The sequence below is a fragment of the Rhinolophus ferrumequinum genome, chromosome 25 (assembly GCF_004115265.2).
Source record: "Rhinolophus ferrumequinum isolate MPI-CBG mRhiFer1 chromosome 25, mRhiFer1_v1.p, whole genome shotgun sequence".
Lineage (NCBI taxonomy): Eukaryota > Metazoa > Chordata > Mammalia > Chiroptera > Rhinolophidae > Rhinolophus > Rhinolophus ferrumequinum.
This window is the reverse complement of record NC_046308.1, coordinates 30,626,058-30,646,835: the sequence shown is the minus strand read 5'-3', so window position 1 is coordinate 30,646,835 and position 20,778 is coordinate 30,626,058. Positions and strand designations below refer to the sequence as shown.

Genomic DNA, 20,778 nt, shown 5'->3' with positions numbered 1-20,778 from the left:
GGCAGCCCACTCGGTGCTTCCCGGGGTGGGGAGGAGGCAGGGGCGGAGGGCGGGCGCGAGCGGCACCGGGCCCAGTTGCTTGCGCTCGGCTCCGCGGGCGGGCGGGCGCGGAGGAGCGGGCTGAGCGACCGCAGGGGCCGCCAGGGGACCGCGCCGCCGCCAGTCCCCCACAGGCTGAGTCGCCCAGCGACCTGATTGAGTTCCTTTTTCTTGGAGGCAGCGGCCCGGCCGCGTTGCGCGCCAGCACCTGCCCGCGCCGGGCAGGCTTCTTCCCTCTCGCGCGCCCCAGACGGAGCCCCCATGCCCCGCGCCGCGCCCCGCTGGCCGCCGCTCCTGCTGCTGCGGCTGCTGCTGCTGCCGCAGCTCGCCCGCAGCGCCCCGGCCCGGGCCGGCGCCGGTGGCCCGGCCTCGGAGCTGGTGGTGCCCATGCGGAGGGCGGACGGCGCTGGCAAGCTGGCGCTCCACCTGTCCGCCTTCGGCCAGGGCTTCGTGCTGCGCTTAGCGCCCGACGCCAGCTTCCTGGCTCCCGAGTTCAAGATCCAGCGTCTCGGGAGCTCTGGAGGGGCGGCCGGGGGCGAGCGCGAGCTGCGGGACTGCTTCTTCTCGGGCACAGTGAACAGGGAGCCGGAGTCGCTAGCAGCAGTCAGCCTGTGCGGCGGGCTGAGCGGCTCCTTCCTACTGGACGGCGAGGAGTTCACCATCCAGCCGCAGGGCGCGGGGGACTCCCTGCACCGGCCGCACCGCCTGCTGCGCTGGGGATCCGGGGCGCGGCGCGCTCAAGCCCATCCCCTCCCTCGAGGACCCGAGTTTTGGGGGGTGCAGAATGGCAACGGTCAGGGACAGGAGAGAAACCACGAGCGAGAGAAGGAAGAGGAGGAGGAGGCAGACGAGGAGGAGGGCGAAGAAGAGGAAGCAGGCGACAGCGAACTGCCACCACCCCTAGGGGCCACGAGTAGGACCAAGCGGTTTGTGTCTGAGGCTCGCTTCGTGGAAACGCTGCTGGTGGCGGATGCGTCCATGGCCGCCTTCTATGGAGCCGGTCTACAGGTAGGAGTCGCTATGCCCAGAATCCCCCAGTCACCTCCCAGTCTCCAAATTCTTCCCTTCCCTGTCCCTCTGAGAAAACCCTAAACGTTCTTCGCCCTCCCAAGACCGACCCCAAACAAGGTTCTTCCCTTTCTGAGAAAGCGCAGGAACTGTTTTCTTAACCTCTGACACCTGGGCTACCTACTGCCCCTCCCCCTATGTCCCTTCCAATTTAGAGTGGAGGTCCAGGACGTTTCCCTCTCTCTGCTGCTAGCCCCCATCCCTCCCATCCGAATCTCCTGCAGCACTTGGCAAACTGAACTGAAAGTGTGTTTTTAAAGCACTCCCCCCACCCCGCACTTGCCTCTCCCAAAATAGATGAAAAGTGAACGTTTTGAAAGAACATCTACCTCACCCCCCATTTCTCAGCCCTCTACTGTCTCCAGACCTGAGAGTCTCCCGTGGAAAAATGTTGCTATTTCACTCCCTTTGAGTACAGAACTGAAGTTGTCATAAATAAAAGACATTGTTTGGAGGGATTTGAACCTCGAAAGGGGCTGCCCCATTTCTGTGTGCCCAGCTGGTTCTGATCAGGGGGTGTGGACTACCTTGCCAACCTGGCGCTCAGCCCTGCAGAACTTGGAACTGCCAGCATCAGAGTAGAAGGGAGGGGAACAGGATTTCTGCCTGGGGGCTCAGCCCGGGAAACTGAAGCTTCAGTGGAAAGGGAGGGGAGATATGTGAGGATATGAACTCTTTCGGTTACTGTTCCTAGTGGAGCCAGAACTATACTTGGTCCACCCAAGCGGCTCTAAGCCCAGACAACAGCTCTCTAAGCTGAGGCAAGAAAACTGAGTGCAGGGAATAACCCTTGTAGCCAGATGGTTTCTAACTAGATTCAAAGATGGTGCAGATGCAGCAGGAGGTGTCTGTGTCACCCTGGCCCCAGCACCTCCTTCAAGCACCATGTGAAGTGTAGGGGCTACATTTTCTCTTCCCCTGGGAGCACAGACCCAGTGATGTGTCAGGTAGAAAAGAACCAACCTTCCTGAAGGTCATGGTGCCCTGAAACAGGGATCCTGGCCGCTGCTGCAGCTCAGTTAATGCTTTTTCAGTGATGGCAATCTTGGCCAGGGACCCTATTCTAGGTTCAATCCATGCCTGACTGTTGGGGGCACCAAGCCTTTCAGCATCACCTGTGCAGAATAGCCCAGGTGAGGTGCAGTTGGCACTTCTGTTTCTCATCCCGTCTTTCTCACTCTCCAATCACTGGGAAATGCATTCTAGATGAACAGATGGGAAGCACTATAGGGTGAGAGGTCCATGTGGCTGCTCCTCTGGCCACTGCAGGGGCCAGTTAAACCTTGGGCAGGCTCCCCTGTGCACTGTGTTCACTTCTCCCTGAGCATGGCAAGGCAGCTGTGAGTCCTCAGGCTAGTCTGCCCCACAGACTTCGGATCTATGCTGACTTAATATCTGTTTCCCTGCCTACCCTGAGAGAGAGAGGAGGCACCACCTGCCTTCTCAGACCACTTTCCCCAAGCAAGTCCTCGAAAGGGTGGTGGGAGAGGCTTTTTCCATCTCCCGTTAGGACCTCCATGCTGGCTACTAGGGGGCTCCATCCGAAAGAGGCTGAAGTACATTCATTGCAAACCAAGAACTGAGATTCTGAGCCCCTACCCCATACTTGGACCAGGGTCTGACATCTGCCTGAGAGCCAGGAGGTACAAACAACAAGAACATGGAGAAGCAGCAGAAAAAGTAATTATGTGTCTGTCTCCAGAGCCAAAATGTCCTTCCTAATGCCTTCTGACCATCTCACTCTCTGAGTTCTTCATGTAGACACTTAAGATCCTGATTACTAGCCTCGAGGCCATACTTGGTCTCTCCAGACGCCAAAGCCATGTAGAAGCAGGCTCCAGGATGCCCAAACCACTGAAGCAGGAGGCTGGGCTGGGTTTTGCTCCAGGTTTGCTGCACCAGACAAGTCTGCTTTCTCTTCATAGAGCCACCCAGGAGCTCTTCCACCCTCACATGATGCCTGGCTGGGTGACCGAGCTCACGCTTGTCCCATCCCCTCCTCCTCCACATATATTCACAGACAAGCACCTCTACACCCCGCCAGCCTCCTTGTGTCAGGAAAGCACATCACAGTGGGTATCAGGCACCTGTGCAAGCTGAGTTCCTCTCCCTGCAGCATCTACCGCTAGATCTTACACCTGAAAGAAAAGCTTTCTCTCAGCTGGACCAGACCTGTCAATTCCCCCTTGATCTCATTGCCTCACAGCTCACCTGTCACATGACTCCTGCTGTCACCATGCTAGGGTGGGGTAGGGCTAAGGCACAGCTGTTTCTATGACTGCCCACTGACCCCTCTGCTCTGACTGCTCACCAGCTGTAGAGATGCCACTGGATGAACTTGAACTTCTTGGTTCAATCCCCTGGGCTTCCTAAACGGGTCCATGAGCTCAGTCAAGAGTGAATGTCAAGTTCTGGTTCCCCAAGACCTTGCCTACCCCAACCCATCTCCCCAAATAGAATCCAGTTCTTTATAAATAACTCTCCCAGGAGTCTCCTGGAGACATTATTCACAAATATGGAGGCACTTTGGGCTGTCTTAGCAACTGGGGGCATGTGATGAGAGTGAAGAGAAACTTTACCCTCTTGAGGACTTGGATTTCCTCATTTGTGAAGAGAGACACCTATACTAGGTAATCTGTGAGGCTGCTTCATGATGAGTCTTCTGGGAAGTTTAACACTATGTGGAGAAGCCACTCTGGGTGCGTTCAGTTTGCAGAGTGGTTTCTGTGCATCACCTCAGCAGAAATACTTATGAGGGAGGCAGAGGAAGAAATTCCAACTCTTGTGTGTGACTTTTTCTCGGTCACACAGCTAGTAAGTGAGCGGCGGGGCTGAGTCTGCAACCTAAGTCTCCTGAACCTAAATGCAGTGCTCTTTTTATTGTGCCATGCAGTCTTTATCTCAAGAGTCTGTGACTCTGTGGCCCTGTTTACCCCCTGATACTTGTCTGTATTGTGGAAATGGGTCCTTGACTCCAGCAGTCCAAAGATGCCCAGCCAAGTGGGACGCCCAACCTGAGAAGAAACCAGTGTCAAGGCTGAGAGAAAGAACCAGCCATGTTTGAGGCTGGTCTCACTGGGGAGTGACAATGAAGTTTCCCAGAACTTCATACACTTGAGTTCACTTAATCCCTTGACAGAAGGGCCTCTGCCTCCCACCTTCTTATCTGGTTTCAGAGTGAAGGAGGCCAGACAAAGGGGTCTTTCTGAAAGGAGGGACCACCTCAGAAGAGACCATTAAGTCTGTCTACATCTGGCCGCTGCTTAATTGCTCCCTAGATGAAACCGGAGCAGGAGCGGAGCGAGTAGGGGCTGCACAGCACCCACGCTCAGTATGGGAAATCTGTTCTGCCAGTGGATCAACGAAAAGCTGAGCTTCTGAATTCTCTTCTCAGAAAGAGGGTCCTAGAGTGCCACTCATCATCCCCAGAGCAGACTACAGGTTTCCCAAAATGTCAGGCTACTAGCACGTGCTTTCAGAGAAGGGCTAAGTCACAGCCATGTCATCTCCCCATGACCCATATTGGAGAAAATATTCCACACAAGCCCTAACACTAAAGTGACTATGTACCCCACTTTGCCCAGCACAACCCCGGTTTAGGCCTCTTCTGACATAATTGATAGTATCATCTCTCACTCTCAGAAGTGTCCTGCTGTACGTAATACCAGAAGCAGGTGCATGCCCCACTCGCTCTGTAGCTACCCAAGTCTTCAGAGGTGAGAGACAAGTATTATATATGTGTGAATTATGTTCTTCCACTGGCAAAAGAATGAGTACTTTCCATCTCTTTTGCCTGCTGCAGTGAGAATGATCAACAATATGAAGTATTTTCCAAAGAAAATGCCTTAATAATCAAAGATCTTTGGTTTGCCAATTCCACCTCCCCTGGAAGGTGGGGAGCTGTGCATAAACCATGTCAGGGCAAGCTTGCTAACTTGCATGCTTTGGGTTTGCCTCATCTGTCCTGTAGTTTTCCTTGAGGCAGCAAAGACGGATGGCAGTCAGTGTAGTGATTAAAAGCATAAATTTTGAAGGGTAATAGAAATAACTGCGTGTCTTTGAGCAAGTTACCAATTTCTCTGTACCTCTATTTCTTCACCAGCAAAATAAGAACTTATATAATGTCCTGTCATTGTGCTGAGGATAAAATAAAATATAGAAAGCATGCAATCCAGTGCCTGGCACATAGTAGGTGCTCAACAAAGCATAGCTGACACTAGAGTTGCATTTGGTGATGCTATTTGTCAGAATAAGCGGGCAATGTGGTCACACGCCATCATAGGCAACCACTACTGTGTCAGCTCTGCTACCCACACAGCTGAGAGGCCTTCCTTTTCAGCTTCCTTGGCTCAGAGTTGCACTGGACTTCTTGTGGTTCTGGTAAGGATGTGCTTTGGAAAGGTGGCATTGTCCTTGTTGTTTTGAGAACGAGGAGAGATGAAGGACTTCTGTGCAAGACCCTCTCTGCTCCTATTACTTCTTTCCTTTTCCTTTGCTTCTCCTTTCCTCCTCCCGAGCATAGCTTCAGGCTCAGTGAGATGCTCAGAAGGATAAAAGGAAAAGTATGGCACCAGTTGATGAAGTGAGAGGGTTTCCATGTTCTCACGCTTCCTCTCCTTGCCTCTCCCAGGCGTGCTTCACAGAAAAGCAGGAGGATCCACAGTATGAACAGCAAATGAGCAAAGCATAACAGGTGGTGCTGTGAGCAGAAGGAGCTGCTGGAAATGTGCTTGGCCCAGGCCCAGCCTCCCCTAGACTCCCACTCTTGTTGCTTTGACCACACCAGAGCTCTGAGGTGCGATCTCCTCATTTGTAGCTCAAAGAATCATAAAGGGCTGTCCCAGCCAAGCTGGCTGGGACATCTTTTTTCTCCAGGTCCTGGGATGCCAACAGAGAAGGAGACGCCCTGAAAGACTCCCTGCCTTCCCTAACAAGAGTTAAGGGCATCAGATGCCCGTCACTGAAGAGCAGGGTTGTTTGACTACTGCTGGCCTGGCTGGCCATGGGCTCCATCTGACCTACCTGTGTGGTTGTGGGAGGTTGTCTGCTGAGGCCCCCACTCCACAGGGTGGCATAATCTCACTCACATGCCTCAGCAAGCAGCCTGCACTCATGTGGTGCACAGGGAGATATAAATAGACACCCGGTGGTGGATCGTGCCATCTGACCTTCTCCTTGATGGCTCCTGGGCCCGCTCCCTGTGGGACTGTAAGTCAGGCCTGTCCTTTTGACCCAGGGATTTGGCAGAGAATCGGAGGCTCACAGATTCAGGGCCACCCACCCAACCTGGGGCCAGTGATTCTTCCCCCTGGGGAGCTATGAGATGTATTCAAATGTCAGGCATTCCTGCCACTGTTTCCCAGAGGAGCTCACGGTGGGCATGGCGGCCCTTCCCGTCTCCAAAAGTTCAGTGAGACAAAAAAGGAGAGGTAAGCGGGACCAGGATTTGGGATTTTCATTGAAACACATCGTCCTTGCAGCCCTCTTGCAATAGAAATCATCTTCAGAGATAGCAGTGAGAGGACTTTCAAATGTCCTCAGGCCTAACCCCCTGCCTTGAAGGAAAATGGCTTTCAAGCCAGCTCAGCCCAACAGTTATTCAGTGTTTGGAAATGCTATGAGCCCCCTTAAGGGCAAAGGAGGACACTGCCTGAAAATCTTAGTGTTGGGAAGCCCCCTCCCCTGACGCCTCACCCCATCCTTAGTAGAGCAGTTTACCCACGCGTGCCTTTGGTTTTCACTGGGGAAGTGGCCATGGCATGGCGCCCACTCAGCTGCCTTGCTGTGTTCTCAGCTTGAGAACACAGACCCTTCTTCAACCTCAAGTCTTTGATTCTTTCTACTGTGCCTTCTGGGACCAATGCAGACCAGCTGGCATCTCTTCTCTTCACACCTTCTTTGTAAAATATAATCTCCCCAATTTTGAGATTATAAAACTGAGACTCAAAGGGAAGTAATCTTGTGGGGAGAGGTGCAGGTTGCTTCGGAAGAAATATCAGGAGTTGGTCCCTGGCCCATCAGACTCTGGCCCTTCCTAGAGCAGGAGACCAGGAGACTCTTTCTGCCCCCAGGGAGCAGTGAAGGCCTGGACAGGAAGTAGCCTCAGCAAGCCACCATTCCTCAGCCCTCACCCCCGGTTGCATAATGATGTGATTGCTTTTTCCCCTTAGGAATCCAACTATAGGAGCAAGTGCCAAGTTTTAGCTTTGCTGATAAGATGTTTACATCAGCCTAAACATAGCTAGAGTGCTTGACACGCTCTGTAACCTGCCAATCCCTGTTTGTAGAGCTTACAAAATACCTGGCTTGTTGCCTGTGAGGTGAACAGACAGATCCCATTCACAAATAATGGGCTTCATCTAGAACTCCCACACATGGCCTCAACCAATGGAATGTCCCTCTCCAGCCTTTCATCCTCCTTTGCCCTCTTTCCACTCCCACCTTCCAGACCACTGGAGAGAAGAAAGGAGATGGTATCCTAGGGGATAGGGAGCAGGGGGGCAAGTGCGTGGCAGCTCAGCTGGCCACACTCCTGGCTGAAGGCACAAGTGCCTCTGCCCCTTTGTCTCCTCTTCTGCAAAATAATCCAAGAGAACTCACTTTTAGAGGTCACTGAGGCAGGAGAATGAGCTCTAGTCTGGCCTCCTCCAAAGCCCTGGGAGCAGCTGGCAGCCCAGGGACAGGACAGAGGCCAGGCAATAACGTAGACAACTTTATCTGGCCTGGGTGGGACTGAAAGCTGTGATCCTAAGCTCCTGAGGCCCCCTGGATTTTCTCAAGCCCCAGGCAGAAGGGAATAAACACTTCAGGGCTGTCCAGGCAAACCCAGAACGCCAAGCGCTGGAAAACGTAATGAGAAGAGTGTGGACCTCAGAGACAGACAGACAGAGCGGCCTGGGCTGCATCCTGGCTTGAAGAGCTGTGTGGCCCTCGACAAGTTGTCTAACTTGTGTGACTCCACCTCCTCATTTGTAAAACAGGGATTACAACACCAACTTCACAGGGTCGTTTTGAGCATATAATGAGATGACAAATGTGAAGTGTGGGTCCTGTACCTGGTACAAAGTAGCTATTGTTAGTCATTATTATTAGAGCAAAGCTTTCAGGGTTAACATTCCCATCCTGAAGAGTAGGAGTCACCCCAGCGGACCTCAGGAAATGCTCCGGGGGATTCTAAGAAGGAAATTCTACTAACCTTGAACACTCAGATAATTGCTACTGGGCTGAGAATGGAGACGGAATGGGATGGCTGGCAGGAGGAGACAGTTGGTGTCAAGGTCAAGGCAGAATAACCAGTGCTGTCCAATAGAACTTTCTGTGAGGATGGAACATTCTGTCTGCTCAGGCCTATACAGTAGCCACGAACCATAGATGGCTATGGATGCATTTGGAACGTCATCAGTGTGACAGGGCAGCTGTAATTTTGATTTTATTGAATTTTAATTAATTGTTATTTACATAGCCATATGTGCCTGCTCACGATGTTAAATGCACGCACAAGCTTTGGAGCTAGGTGGGCTCAGTTCAAATGTTGGCTATGCACTCATCAGATCTGTGACCTTGGGCCGGCTACTGAGACTCGATTTTCCTTTATGTAAAAGGAAGGGAAGTAGTGCCGGGACCTCGGGGGTGTGAGTTTTCAGCAAGATGCCATTTATCAGACCCTCAGCACAGAGCAGGGCACATGGGATGTATAGCAAGGAATGATGACAGGCAACGGACCAGGATATTGAACCTTCCCTCTTCCTATTCTCTCCTTCCCGACAGAACCATATCCTGACACTAATGTCCGTGGCAGCCCGCATCTACAAGCACCCCAGCATCAGGAACGCCATCAACCTGGTGGTAGTGAAAGTGCTGATAGTGGAAGATGAGCAATGGGGCCCAGAAGTATCTGACAATGGTGGGCTTACACTGCGCAACTTCTGCAACTGGCAACGGCGTTTCAACCAGCCCAGCGACCGGCATCCAGAGCACTTCGACACAGCCATTCTGCTCACCAGACAGGTCTGTGGGCTGTGGCTCCGGAAACCCCGGGGAGGAAGGGAGGCAGGGTGGGCAGATCAAAAGGAGGACCACTAGGCCTGCCCAAACATGGGAAATGTCTCCCTGCTGGCCCCAGCTGGACGCCAGGAGCCTCGTGTGTGGAATGATGAGGAAGAGGTCATGAGGATAAGTGTGAGGTATTTGCAAGGGAAGGAAAGGAATCTTGAAAGGGCTCTTTTCCAAACGTTTGTGACCAGCTGTCTGCTGAGGTCATAACAAGAAGAAACGGGCTCACGCTGCCCAGTGAGCGATGTGGAGCTGGAATTAAGAGAGGCGGCCCATCTACAATGGTTGTTAAACATCGGAGCAGATAACCAGGGGTTAACCCCCAAGATTTCCCCAAATAAGGAGGCTGCCGACCTATCGGATGTGATTGAAACCAGCAGCTTCTGGAAGGCCAGAGAGTGTAATAATGTGCACTGGGCCTGTGTACTCCTCAGCCCTCACAACAACCTCACTAGGCAAGTCCAGTTGTCAGCCCGTCTTACAGCTGAAGAAACTAGGCATGAAGCAGCACACGGTGGCAGCACCCATAGTCAAGCCCAGGCAGTCGTGCTGTGGGGTCAGTATCCTTAACCACTGTGCTGTCCTGCCTCCCAAAACAAGCTGCCGAAGTCCCAGCCAGCCCTAGGACATGCCAACGTAGAAAGAGAAACAGGCTTCCGCGCACAAGTGGCTTTTGTGAAGAAATAGGGCTTTTGGCTTAAAATTTTTCCTTCGACTCAGAAGGAGCAGGAATAGGAAGATGTTCTGTTCCGTGTCTGTTCTTAAACTCTCGCTCTTTCTGCCACGCAGAACTTCTGTGGGAAGGAGGGGATGTGTGACACCCTGGGCGTAGCGGACATTGGCACAATCTGTGACCCCAACAAGAGCTGCTCTGTGATCGAGGACGAGGGGCTCCAGGCAGCCTACACTCTGGCCCATGAGCTAGGTAAGCGCTGCCATGCCCAAGACTACTCTGTTGTGTCAGAGGGAAGTGCCTCTTCCAAACCCAGGTGCACGCAGGTTCTAAGGAATATGCAGCCCCTCACATTTAGCCAATTTCCTCTCATAATTCTGACAGAGGAATTACATGCAAATAGATATTGTGCTTTCTCCACTCCCACCCTGAGCATGAGGCCAGATGATCAAAATAGTGGCCTGGACCATGGTCAGAGTTCACCAGGAAAATGCCACAACATGAAGCAAATACTCAGGCAAAGTTGCGATGCTGTAAGTGGTGAGAATTCTGGAAAGATTAATGGTAAAGAGAGCTCTGTGTAAGCCACCGAATAATAGGGGTGAATGAATTTAGGACAGGCTGAGGCAGAAAATAAAGGGATATCAGTGTTCCTCGGTACTCTGAGAAAGCATCCTGGAAGGGAAAAGCCCACAGTGCAGCCTGAAACAAAAATCGTTAAGGAATAAGGGGAGGATGGTTCCCATGAGGAGCTAGTGACTAGTCTTCTGTCAGCAGAGTGCCACTCTGTCGCAAGAGAGAAGGAAGGCGTGCTGGGCCGCGTTGGGAACCCTCTGAGCAAGGTAGGGAGGGCTACAACGTAATGGAAGCCATCAGGGTTGACTGTGGGTCCCCTCTCCATCCCCAGGGCACGTCCTCAGCATGCCCCACGATGACTCCAAGCCCTGTGCACGGATCTTTGGGCCCATGGGCAAGCACCACATGATGGCACCCCTCTTCGTCCACCTAAACAAGACTCTGCCCTGGTCTCCTTGCAGTGCCATGTACCTCACGGAGCTCCTGGACGGTGGGCACGGTAGGCATCCCTCAAGCTTCTCCCTGGCCAGCTGCTGGAGGTTGAGCGCTGCCCGGCCAGCTTCCTCAGATCACTGTGGGCACCTGTGCTGTTTGTGGCTGAGCTCTATCACAACGCATCATAGCCATTTAGGGTCAGAAGAGACTTCCGAGATGTGTCCCTCACCCAACCTCCCATGCCATGGCTTCTTACCATTTCCACAAAGCATACTCTTCCTTGCCCCATCTTCCAGCAGCCTGAGATCAGGACTAATTTAGATTGGTAGTCACAAAGCATGTGGAATTAGTCTGAGAAGGTTTGTCTGGAGGAAGTGAGTTTGAACAGAGCTTGAAGGAATGGAAGACTGTAGGACAGAGGAGAGAAGGCAGTGTTCCATCTTTAGTGGTACATCATATGATAGCTTAGAAATGGCAAAAAGGCCAGGAACTAGTCGTCGTACGAGAGCAAGGAGTAAGGGGTGGGGTAGGATTGGGGTGGGATGCCTGGTTAAAATAGCTTGATTTGTGGAGTAAATCGGTGAAAACACAATTTATTCTTGATTCTTCTCATTGAAGGAGACAGGGACACATACGATACACAAATAATAGATTATCCAAACATTAGTACTTGGGCTTTATTTTGCATACCATGGTTTTTAAGAGCTCGTTTACACCCCCAATTATACTACGATGACATACATTAGTATTACAGTTCACCGGCATTCCCTAGGTAAACACCAAATACATACAAGTATAGATGTTCTGGATGACAAAAGAAACTCAATCCTAAAAAAACTATCAACTGATAGTCAAAAATTGGAAAAGCCCTATATGGATGATATGTGTTGACAGGTTTTAGATTGAGGTTAAGGAACTCATGATGTCTAGACCTGAAGCCCCATTGATAGGAATTTAAAGGTAATGTGGGAACAATGGAGAGCTGAGAGATGTCAACTCCGGCCATTAATCTTATTCCTCTGCTTCTTCCATTTCTCAGGAGACTGTCTCCTTGATGCTCCCACCTCAGCCCTGCCCCTCCCAACAGACCTCCCAGGCCGCAGGGCCCTCTATGAGCTGGACCAGCAGTGCAAGCAGATCTTTGGGCTGGGTTTCCGCCACTGCCCCAACACCTCTGCACAGGACATCTGCTCCCAGCTCTGGTGCCACATGGATGGCGCTGAGCCCCTTTGCCACACAAAGAATGGCAGCCTGCCCTGGGCTGATGGAACGCCCTGTGGGCCTGGGCACCTCTGCTGGGATGGCAACTGTCTGCCTGAGGAGGAAGTGGAGAAGCCCAAGGTCAGAGACGGCCACTTTAGGGAGAGGGGAGGCTGGGAGGAGGGCTAGTTTCAAGGAGGAAACCTCACTTGAGAACTATGAACTAAGATACTCTGGGCCAGGCCGCCACTATGACTTCTAAGTAACAAACAAAGCAAAGCGTACTTATCCAAACGCAAGCGGAGCCTTTTGAGGCTGTATTCATATTGGATGGATGACGCTACCGGTGCTCCGGGTATTTGGGGAACTCTCACTTTTAGAATTGCTTTTGAGCTGACTCTTGAAGGCTTGTGAAGGTTGGTGATAATTGTGAAACACTCCAGCACAAAGACCAGAACATGGGCACTCAATAAACGGAAGCCATTCTGAATTCTATTATAAACAGATAAAGTAACTCAGAAGAGGAACATTCAATCAAAGGAGGGAAAAGTATTCATATCCTACCCATGTCTGAGTCATAATTAGAGTTCAAGGGAATAAGACTGATTATGGGAATTCCATACTCAAAGAGGAGGAGGGAGGAGGAATCCGAACCACCTCTGACAGGCAAAGAAAACTTGGCCCAGGACAGAATAAATTTGCAACAAAAACCAAGGCAATGCCACTGAGAGTTTTAAATGATTCACTTCTTGCCCTGCTCTTAATACATCCAAACTGTGAGGCTGATCACATTTCTCTTGCTGGGAGTCACTGAGCCATCCCTATGAAATGGAATCCACTGAATTGCGCAGACTGGTCCCGGCCCAGCATGAATCACCAGGGTGGCCTGAGCACCAGGGCTGTCCTGACTGGTGTGTCCTTTGCACTGAGTCTCAGGAACCTGCTGGGACCAGGTAAGCCCCACACTCGTTCTAAGCCTGAGCCGAGGCAGGATTCACATCTGTATCCTCAGCCGCCTCCCATTCAGACATGGAGCTTCTCTTCTAGGTGTCACTCTCTCCTGTAGCATGTGCTTCACACATCACTGAGGGCAGAGGGTCCATCCAGTGTTCCCCGGCACCAGAGCCAATCTCTGTGCAGGGAGAGGTTGACATAAGGTATTCATAGGATGCTATTTGTCATCTATTTTTAAACGGAAAGGACAGATCATAAAATACTATGTATGACAGAATCGTATCTGTGTAAAATAAAATCACTACATCTTTATGATTACATATCCAGAGCAAGAGTATGAAAGGATATTGATGAAAATCACATCAATGGTTTTATCTGGGTAGTGATATTTTTCTAAGTGCTACTTTCTTGTTTTCTACTTTTCTAAAGTTTTCATTTTTCATATGAGCAAATATTATTTCGTAATTTAGAAAATTTTTCATTTTGAAAACTATATGAACCCATCAAGGGCAAAGCTTTGTTCTCACAGGTCTGTTGTAAAGTTGGAAGCAGCTCTCTTTATTTTCCAGGCAAAATCTGACCACTGAACTGGTACCTGGTAGCTGGTAGACTAGTGGCAACACCTCTCAGTGGTTATTCCTTAGACCAGGACTTACTTCTCAACTTCAGTAGTAGTGACATTGGGAGCAGAAGTCTTGGCCAGAGGGGGCTGTCTTCTTCATTGTTGGATGTTCGTTGTTAGATGTTTCGCAGTATCCTTCTCCTCTACCCACTAGAGGCCTGCAACATATGCCCTCTCCAGTTGTGACAACAAAAATGTCTCCAAACACTTTCAAATGTCCCCAAAGGACAAAACTGGCCCTGATGGAGAACTGCTGCATGAGACCCAATCTTATTTTCACGAAAGAGTTTCATTCGACCACTAAAGTTGAGCACCTTACTGAGGGCAGGGCACTGTTTTAGATGCTGACTGGGCAGTGAGCCGTGAGCAAGTCTAGCACAGCCTCTGTGTTCATGAAGCCGGTAACCAAGCAGGCCACACAGTCATGAAACAAATGATTAGGGCAGTTTGCTGACCTCCATGCACCAGGATGAGCAAAACTCGGTAAAGGACTCAGGGCCGTGGTCGCCTGTCACACCTCAGCTCCTGACTGTGGCCTTGTGTGTTGCAGGCCGTGGTGGATGGAGGCTGGGCTCCCTGGGGACCCTGGGGAGAATGTTCCCGGACCTGCGGAGGAGGAGTGCAGTTCTCATACCGTGAGTGCAAGGACCCTGAGCCTCAGAATGGAGGAAGATACTGCTTGGGTCGGAGAGCCAAGTACCAGTCGTGTCACACGGACGAATGCCCTCCTGATGGTAATCGCCACTGATGGCCACACCTGCCAGAGCAACTGCTCTTGTTGCTGCTGCAGATCCCCAGAGGAGTAGGGTGGTCTCCCAAGATGCAGAGCTATCCTGTGAGCCAGACATAAATGTGCTCTGCAAGGCACCAAGTTTTGGGGCAGCGCTTAGTGACCTGGGACAGCTCTCACTGTGCTGGGAGAGTGTGGCAAAGTCAAGGCCAGGAATTGCCCTGGTGTTCTAAGATGTGGAGACAGAGGGTGTCACTCCCAACCAAACTTACTTTGGAGGGGAGAGGGCTTACAGTGGGGGCTCGTGTCTAGGATGGTAATCCTCCTGGAGGCATCTCAACCCTCATCTGTGTGTAGAATGGAAGTATTTTCCAAAGCAGTGTCAGAGCCAAACCTCCAATGTCTTTCCAGCCAACATGCAACCCATGGTGGAGGGAGGACCTCTGAATCTGAGTCTAGTGCACATTCCTTCGGAGAAGAGTTGCCCATGTTCCCTTGGGGCCACGGCAACTGCCTGATGGAAATTTCCCAGGAAGCAACACCACCTCTACCTTCCTTGGCATGTTCTGACCTGCTAGAAATCACATGTATTAACGCAGAGGCAGGAAAGGACAGCAGCCAAACTGGTGAGAGGGAGTCATTAGAAGATTTTTCCCTACCATCTTACTCACTTCCCCTCTGTGCATCTCCAGGAAGTCTTGGCAGGCAGCAAAAGACAAGCAGAGCTTTAAAATAGATTCATCCAAATTCAAAAACTCATTGGCATTGGGTTAGTGTCTAATGGGGGGATCTGTAGGTTTTACAGTTTTGCAAGATGCAAGGATCAGCCATGGCAGGAGGCTCTAGAAAATGTGCCCCAGAATTGTGAGAGTTTGCCTGGTATACAGGTGAAGCCATCCCCGGGACTGCAACAGTTTGCAAGGTAGACATGGACAATAGGTGATACCATGGTTTCAGCTGCATGAGGATGAGCCATCTCAGTTAACAAGTGTTTGTAATGCCTCTTGTGTGGCTAGAACTCTAATAGATGTTATAACTGACATAAAAAATGCAGAGAGCATGGTTTCTGTCCTAAAGAACAGACAGTCTAATTAGAGATCCAAACCCCTCTTACAAAGCAAGTAACACTTAATCTGTGAAGTACAGACCCCAGGCTTACTAGGAATTCAGAGCAAGAAAATCCTGGACTAGTCAAAGCTTCCCAGGGAATGGGGGCTCAGTCTTGAGGGACTGCGATGGTGATGAGCTGTGGGAGGATGTGCCAGGAGAGGGGGAGGTTTGAGAGGGGCCGTGATTCGCTCAGGTGGAGTCCAGCAGAACGTCCCAGCATTTCAAGGCCAGACCACAAAGGTCCCTGAAAGCTAAAATGGCAAGTCACCTGGGAAGTGTTTTCAAACACAAAGGCCCAGCCTCCTCAGATATACTGAATCAGTCTCATGAGTGGGGCATGGCCATCTGTGTTTCGAAAACTCTTCACAGGCCATGCAGTTGTACAGCTATGCCGGAGAACTACAGTAGTAAGAGCAGCTTAAATGTCAGGATTGTGGGGGAAAAAACCCAAACATGTCTTACTTCAGGCAGATTGTTCTGGAAGCAGTATGCTGCAGGATGGGAGAGGAGACAGCTGTGTGTAGGAAGCTGGGCACGTGGTCCCGCATGAAGCCAGGAGACCTCAGCTTGTGAGAGGGGGACTGAGGTGGTGAGAGTGGGACGAAAATGTTAAAATCACAGAGTGTCCTGAATACAGCAGGACTTAAGGACAGGTTGGAAATAGTGCATGTAGATGCTCAAATGTTCAGTCTCAGACTGGAACGTGGTGGACTCACCACATGAAAAGCAAGCCAGCTAATGGAGGAACTGTATGGAGTTGGGCTGTGCTGAGCTGGAAGTGATCACAGCACCTGCAAATGGAGTCCCCCATAGACACCCAAAATCATAGCAAGTGAGGTGTGGGGCAAGATTTAGAGCTGGAGCTGTAGATCTGGGAGTCCGTGTCCACTGTCACCAAGGAAGTCAAGTTAGAACACAATAGCAGAGGCCTGAAAACATAGTTCCATGCATCATCTGTGCTTTCCAAGCTTGCTAAATTTTCCCCTGTTCCCACCTAAGTTTATTCATCTGTAAAACAGAATGCATATCTTCCCCAAATGGAAAGGATATTTATCCCAGAAAGCCCAGCTGAAGCTGGATGCTCTTTTCCTTGCCCCTGTGAGTAAGGGTACATGTGGACCTAGGTCAGGTGTGTCTAGCAATGCTGGGCCCAGATGACGTGGGACCTGTGTGCTGGGGTTGGGTTAAAACCAGGAAGAAGAAAGGTACCTTGAATACAAGCATTTTTCCAGTCAGATCCTCCCTTTTTCAGCACAGCATGTTAACTCCATACTGTTTCTTACTCTTTTTAGGGAAAAGCTTCCGGGAGCAGCAGTGTGAGAAGTATAATGCCTACAATTACACTGACATAGATGGGAACCTCCTGCAGTGGGTCCCCAAATACTCAGGGGTGTCCCCCCGGGATCGTTGCAAGTTATTCTGCCGAGCCCGTGGGAGGAGTGAGTTCAAAGTGTTTGAGGCCAAGGTAAGCATCGTCCTGGAACTCAGATCCACAGATGAGGAGGAAGGTCACCTACCACCCTCCTTGGGCTGCCTCTGTGCCTGCCATACCCTCTCTTACCTTCCCTTCCTTTTCCCTTCACCTGCTACAGGTGATCGATGGCACCCTGTGTGGGCCAGAGACTCTGGCCATCTGTGTCCATGGCCAGTGTGTCAAAGCTGGCTGTGACCACGTGGTGGACTCACCTAGGAAGCTGGACAAATGTGGAGTGTGTGGGGGCAAAGGCAATTCATGCAGGAAGGTCTCCGGTTCCCTCAACCCCTCCAGGTGAGACTCCCAGTAGTTTGGTACCCAGGTGGAAGAGCAGCACAGGCTTTGCAATCACATCAGTCTAGGTTTGAATTGTGGCTGCTACTTCATAGCCATGGAGTACAGAGCATTCGTTTCTTGATAAAATGTTGGCAGTCCTCTGAATCTCAGAGTCGTTGTGAGGAGTTGTAAGATGGGAGGCAGAGCCCTCATCGCAGGGCCTGGCCCGTTCCATAGAGAGGACCGTGCTCAGGACAGCCAGAGGCCACATGGACAGGGACGGATCACGTCTGAGTCAATCGGCAACAGAGCTACACTGAGTAAATGGGACCTTTGCCAGAAAGCAGCTCTTCCAGGCTTCTTTTGGGAAGGACCTCTCCCCATACACCTGGCGAGTCGGTCCTACCTGCAGGTGGATCTTCAGACAAGGGGCTACACGGGAGGCGGCCCTCAGCACCTCAGTGCCTTCCCAAGTCTGAGAACTCCAGACGCATTTTCATAGCTTAATACCCTACGTTCATAAAGCTCTAGTATTCGTTTGACTGCTTTCGCTTCTATGGCCTTGTTTGATTCCTAAAATAAGACTCTGACGTGGGGAAGGCCAACACTATTACTCCCCATGCACAGATGAAGAAGCTAAGGCATGAAAAAATTACATGACTCCTCTAAGGTCACACTGATAGTTAATGACAGCCAGAAGAGAACCCAGGTTTCTTCATTTCTAAACAGTCTTCTTCCTGCCCTTCCTGCACATCCTAGAGCGGAAGGGCAAGGGCAGGTGTTCTGCAGGCACACCAGGCCCCTCTGTCTCTCTCCCTCATCTCATCAGGCTCAGAGAACAGAATCAGCCCCTAGCAGACAACTGCTAATTTTTCAAATTTAAACTCAAAGAATATAGGGGGGGAAAGCCTGGCATAAGGGATGTTCAGATACTGGGTCCCCTCAGTGAATGTCTCTTAAGCATTAGACAAATGGGCCTGTGGATACTTTCATGCTGCCCTAGACTAAGCAGCTGGCCCCAGCGGGGCGTAAGGCAGAACAGTGAAGAACCAACTGACTGACTGTGATCCTCAGTCCTTTTCACGTTTTTCCCAGCCTGTGAAATGCAAATGCATTCACCCTAGATGCCAAGAATAAGAACTAAGGTTTCTCTAGCCCTCATAAAGACCTGGACCTACAACAGAGATGAAACTTTTTTCCAAAACAGCATCCTATCCCCCCGGAAGCACAGTTCATGGTGTCTGGGCATACCCAGAAGGTGGATCCTCAGAAGCAGGATATATTGCCCTCGTTCCTGCCCTAGGGCCATATTAACCAAACACTAGGAACTGATTGACTCTAAGAGGTGGAATGAGGTGTCAGATTTTGGAATGTGTGTGTCAAACAGATTTTCCCACGTGGGTTTGAGCTCTGGGTATGAAAGTGGCCAAGCAAAGTTTTATACCAATGCGAAGAACTAAATGTGTTTGAGATCTCACTTGAGCCAAGAACTGCCAGGTTTGGCAGCCTTGACGCAGCTTTTCAAACTCTTCTGGGCTGCCTTCCTCCCTCTGCTATTGTGAATACCCACACATCTAAACTCCTCAGCCCCAATATTTGAAATAGAGTTGCCAGGCATAGCAAAAGCCCATGAAAAGCCCAATGTAGGAAACATTCCTGTCATCCTCAGCTGCTAATTTATGTAGAACTTTGAGGCAAATGCATAATAATTTGCTAGTGGTTTTCATCTGCCACCCCCTGTCACCAGCAGGTTAACTTCCTTAAGCTCTGGGCTGGGAAGCCACTTGTCCTAAGGGTGTCTTTCTGTTCCAATCCTAGTTATGGCTACAATGACATTGTCACCATCCCAGCGGGTGCCACAAACATTGATGTGAAACAGCGGAGCCACCCAGGGGTCCAGAACGATGGCAACTACCTGGCACTGAAGACTGCCGACGGGCAGTATCTGCTCAATGGGAACCTGGCCATCTCTGCCATAGAGCAGGACATCTTGGTGAAGGGGACCATCCTTAAGTACAGTGGTTCCATTGCCACCCTGGAGCGGCTACAGAGCTTCCGGCCCCTGCCTGAGCCTCTGATCGTGCAGCTCCTGACAGTCCCTGGTGAGATCTTTCCTCCCAAAGTCAAATATACCTTCTTTGTTCCTAACGATGTGAACTTCAGAATACAGAACAGCAAAGAGAAAGCCACCACCAACGTCATCCAGCCCCTGCTCAACGCACAATGGGTCCTGGGGGACTGGTCTGAGTGCTCGAGCAGCTGCGGAGCTGGCTGGCAGCGGCGGACTGTGGAGTGCCAGGATTCCAGCGGCCAGACCTCCACCACCTGCAACAAGGCTCTGAAGCCTGAGGATGCCAAGGCCTGTGGAAGCCAGCCATGCCCCCTCTGACCCAGTGGAAGACGGCCAGTCTTGTGCTCATGGATTCGGAGTGCTGGGGTGCAGATTAGTATCCCCACTGTGGTAACCCTACATGTAGAGGTGGCAGGCCAACCCAGTTCTCCCATTGCCACGGCCCCTCCAGCCGGGCATGAATTCATAAGGGAAGGAGAAGAGAGGATGGGACAACAGATCCTAATGTCTGCTTTCTAGTGGGTGGGACCTTGCTTGAGTTCAAGCAGAGGACACAGATTAAAAGGTAAAAAGTGCACTTGTTGACCCAAACAGAAGACTCAGTCAGCCTGTTTGCAAAGGACTAGCAAAGTTAAATGAAAAAAAAAAAATGTTTTCTATTTGGTGTCCCCGAAAAATAATCTACCTCAGAGGGGAAAAAATTCATCCAAGAGAGGTGTGGGGTGGGGGCCAATGGCAGATGTCAAAGCAAGCTCTGTGGCTGCGCCCCTGAGCAGGCTTCAGAAGTGACCGTGACTCTCTTCAGTATTAAAATCCATCGCTTAAAGGGCTGCAGGATTGTGGACAGCCACCTGTTCTCAGGCTTCCCCCTGCAGGGGTGGATCCATTTCAAGTATTTATGCAAATGTGTCTGAACTAAAGTGTGATCTTGTGCCAATGTAGTGGTCTGGTCTGGTTCAGTATTTCTTTGGAAAGGGCAGGGGACCCGGAGCCCAAGGACAGAAGCTAAATCTAGGTCAGCTGACCTTGAACACACAGGGAAGCGGGCACCTTGCCTGCCTGAGTCTCTTCAGGCTTTCCTCCCAGGTTCTCAGGTGCCAGCTGCATCCAGCTCATTGGGGCAACTCTTCATTTGCATAATGAAGTGGTTATGCAGATGACTGGTTCTCAAACGTTAGTGGGCATTAGGATCATCTAGAGGCTTCATGAAACACAGATTGCTGGGCCCCGCCCCCATAGTTTCTGATTCAGCAGGTCCTAGGTGGGGCCTGAGAGTCTGCATTTCCAAGTTCCCAGGGGATGTGAAGGCTGCTGGTCTGGGGGCCACGCGTTGTGAACCACTGCTCTAGTAGAAACTCCAACTCAGAGGAATAGTGGCTACGCAATGCCTCTGGGCTTGTTTTTCTTGAGAAAGACTGTCCCCTGCCCCTCGGCATGCGTCCCCATCCTCACTTTTACCCACTGACCAGCTGGAGACAGCAAGAGTCTCTTAGGACCT

The 20,778-nt window shown here is 51.0% G+C and overlaps 1 protein-coding gene across 1 annotated transcript; it reads left to right on the top strand.

The window, feature by feature from the left end:
* Window positions 1-300: 300 nt before the first annotated feature.
* ADAMTS8 (ADAM metallopeptidase with thrombospondin type 1 motif 8) lies at window positions 301-20,381 on the top strand. The gene is made up of 9 exons (XM_033097471.1): window positions 301-1,047; window positions 8,875-9,114; window positions 9,949-10,084; window positions 10,740-10,907; window positions 11,883-12,184; window positions 14,170-14,353; window positions 16,752-16,924; window positions 17,052-17,227; window positions 19,028-20,381. The coding sequence occupies exons 1-9, from the start codon at window positions 301-303 to the stop codon at window positions 19,596-19,598; spliced, it is 2,697 nt and encodes an 898-aa protein (XP_032953362.1). The 3' UTR covers window positions 19,599-20,381.
* The last annotated feature ends 397 nt before the right edge of the window (window positions 20,382-20,778 follow it).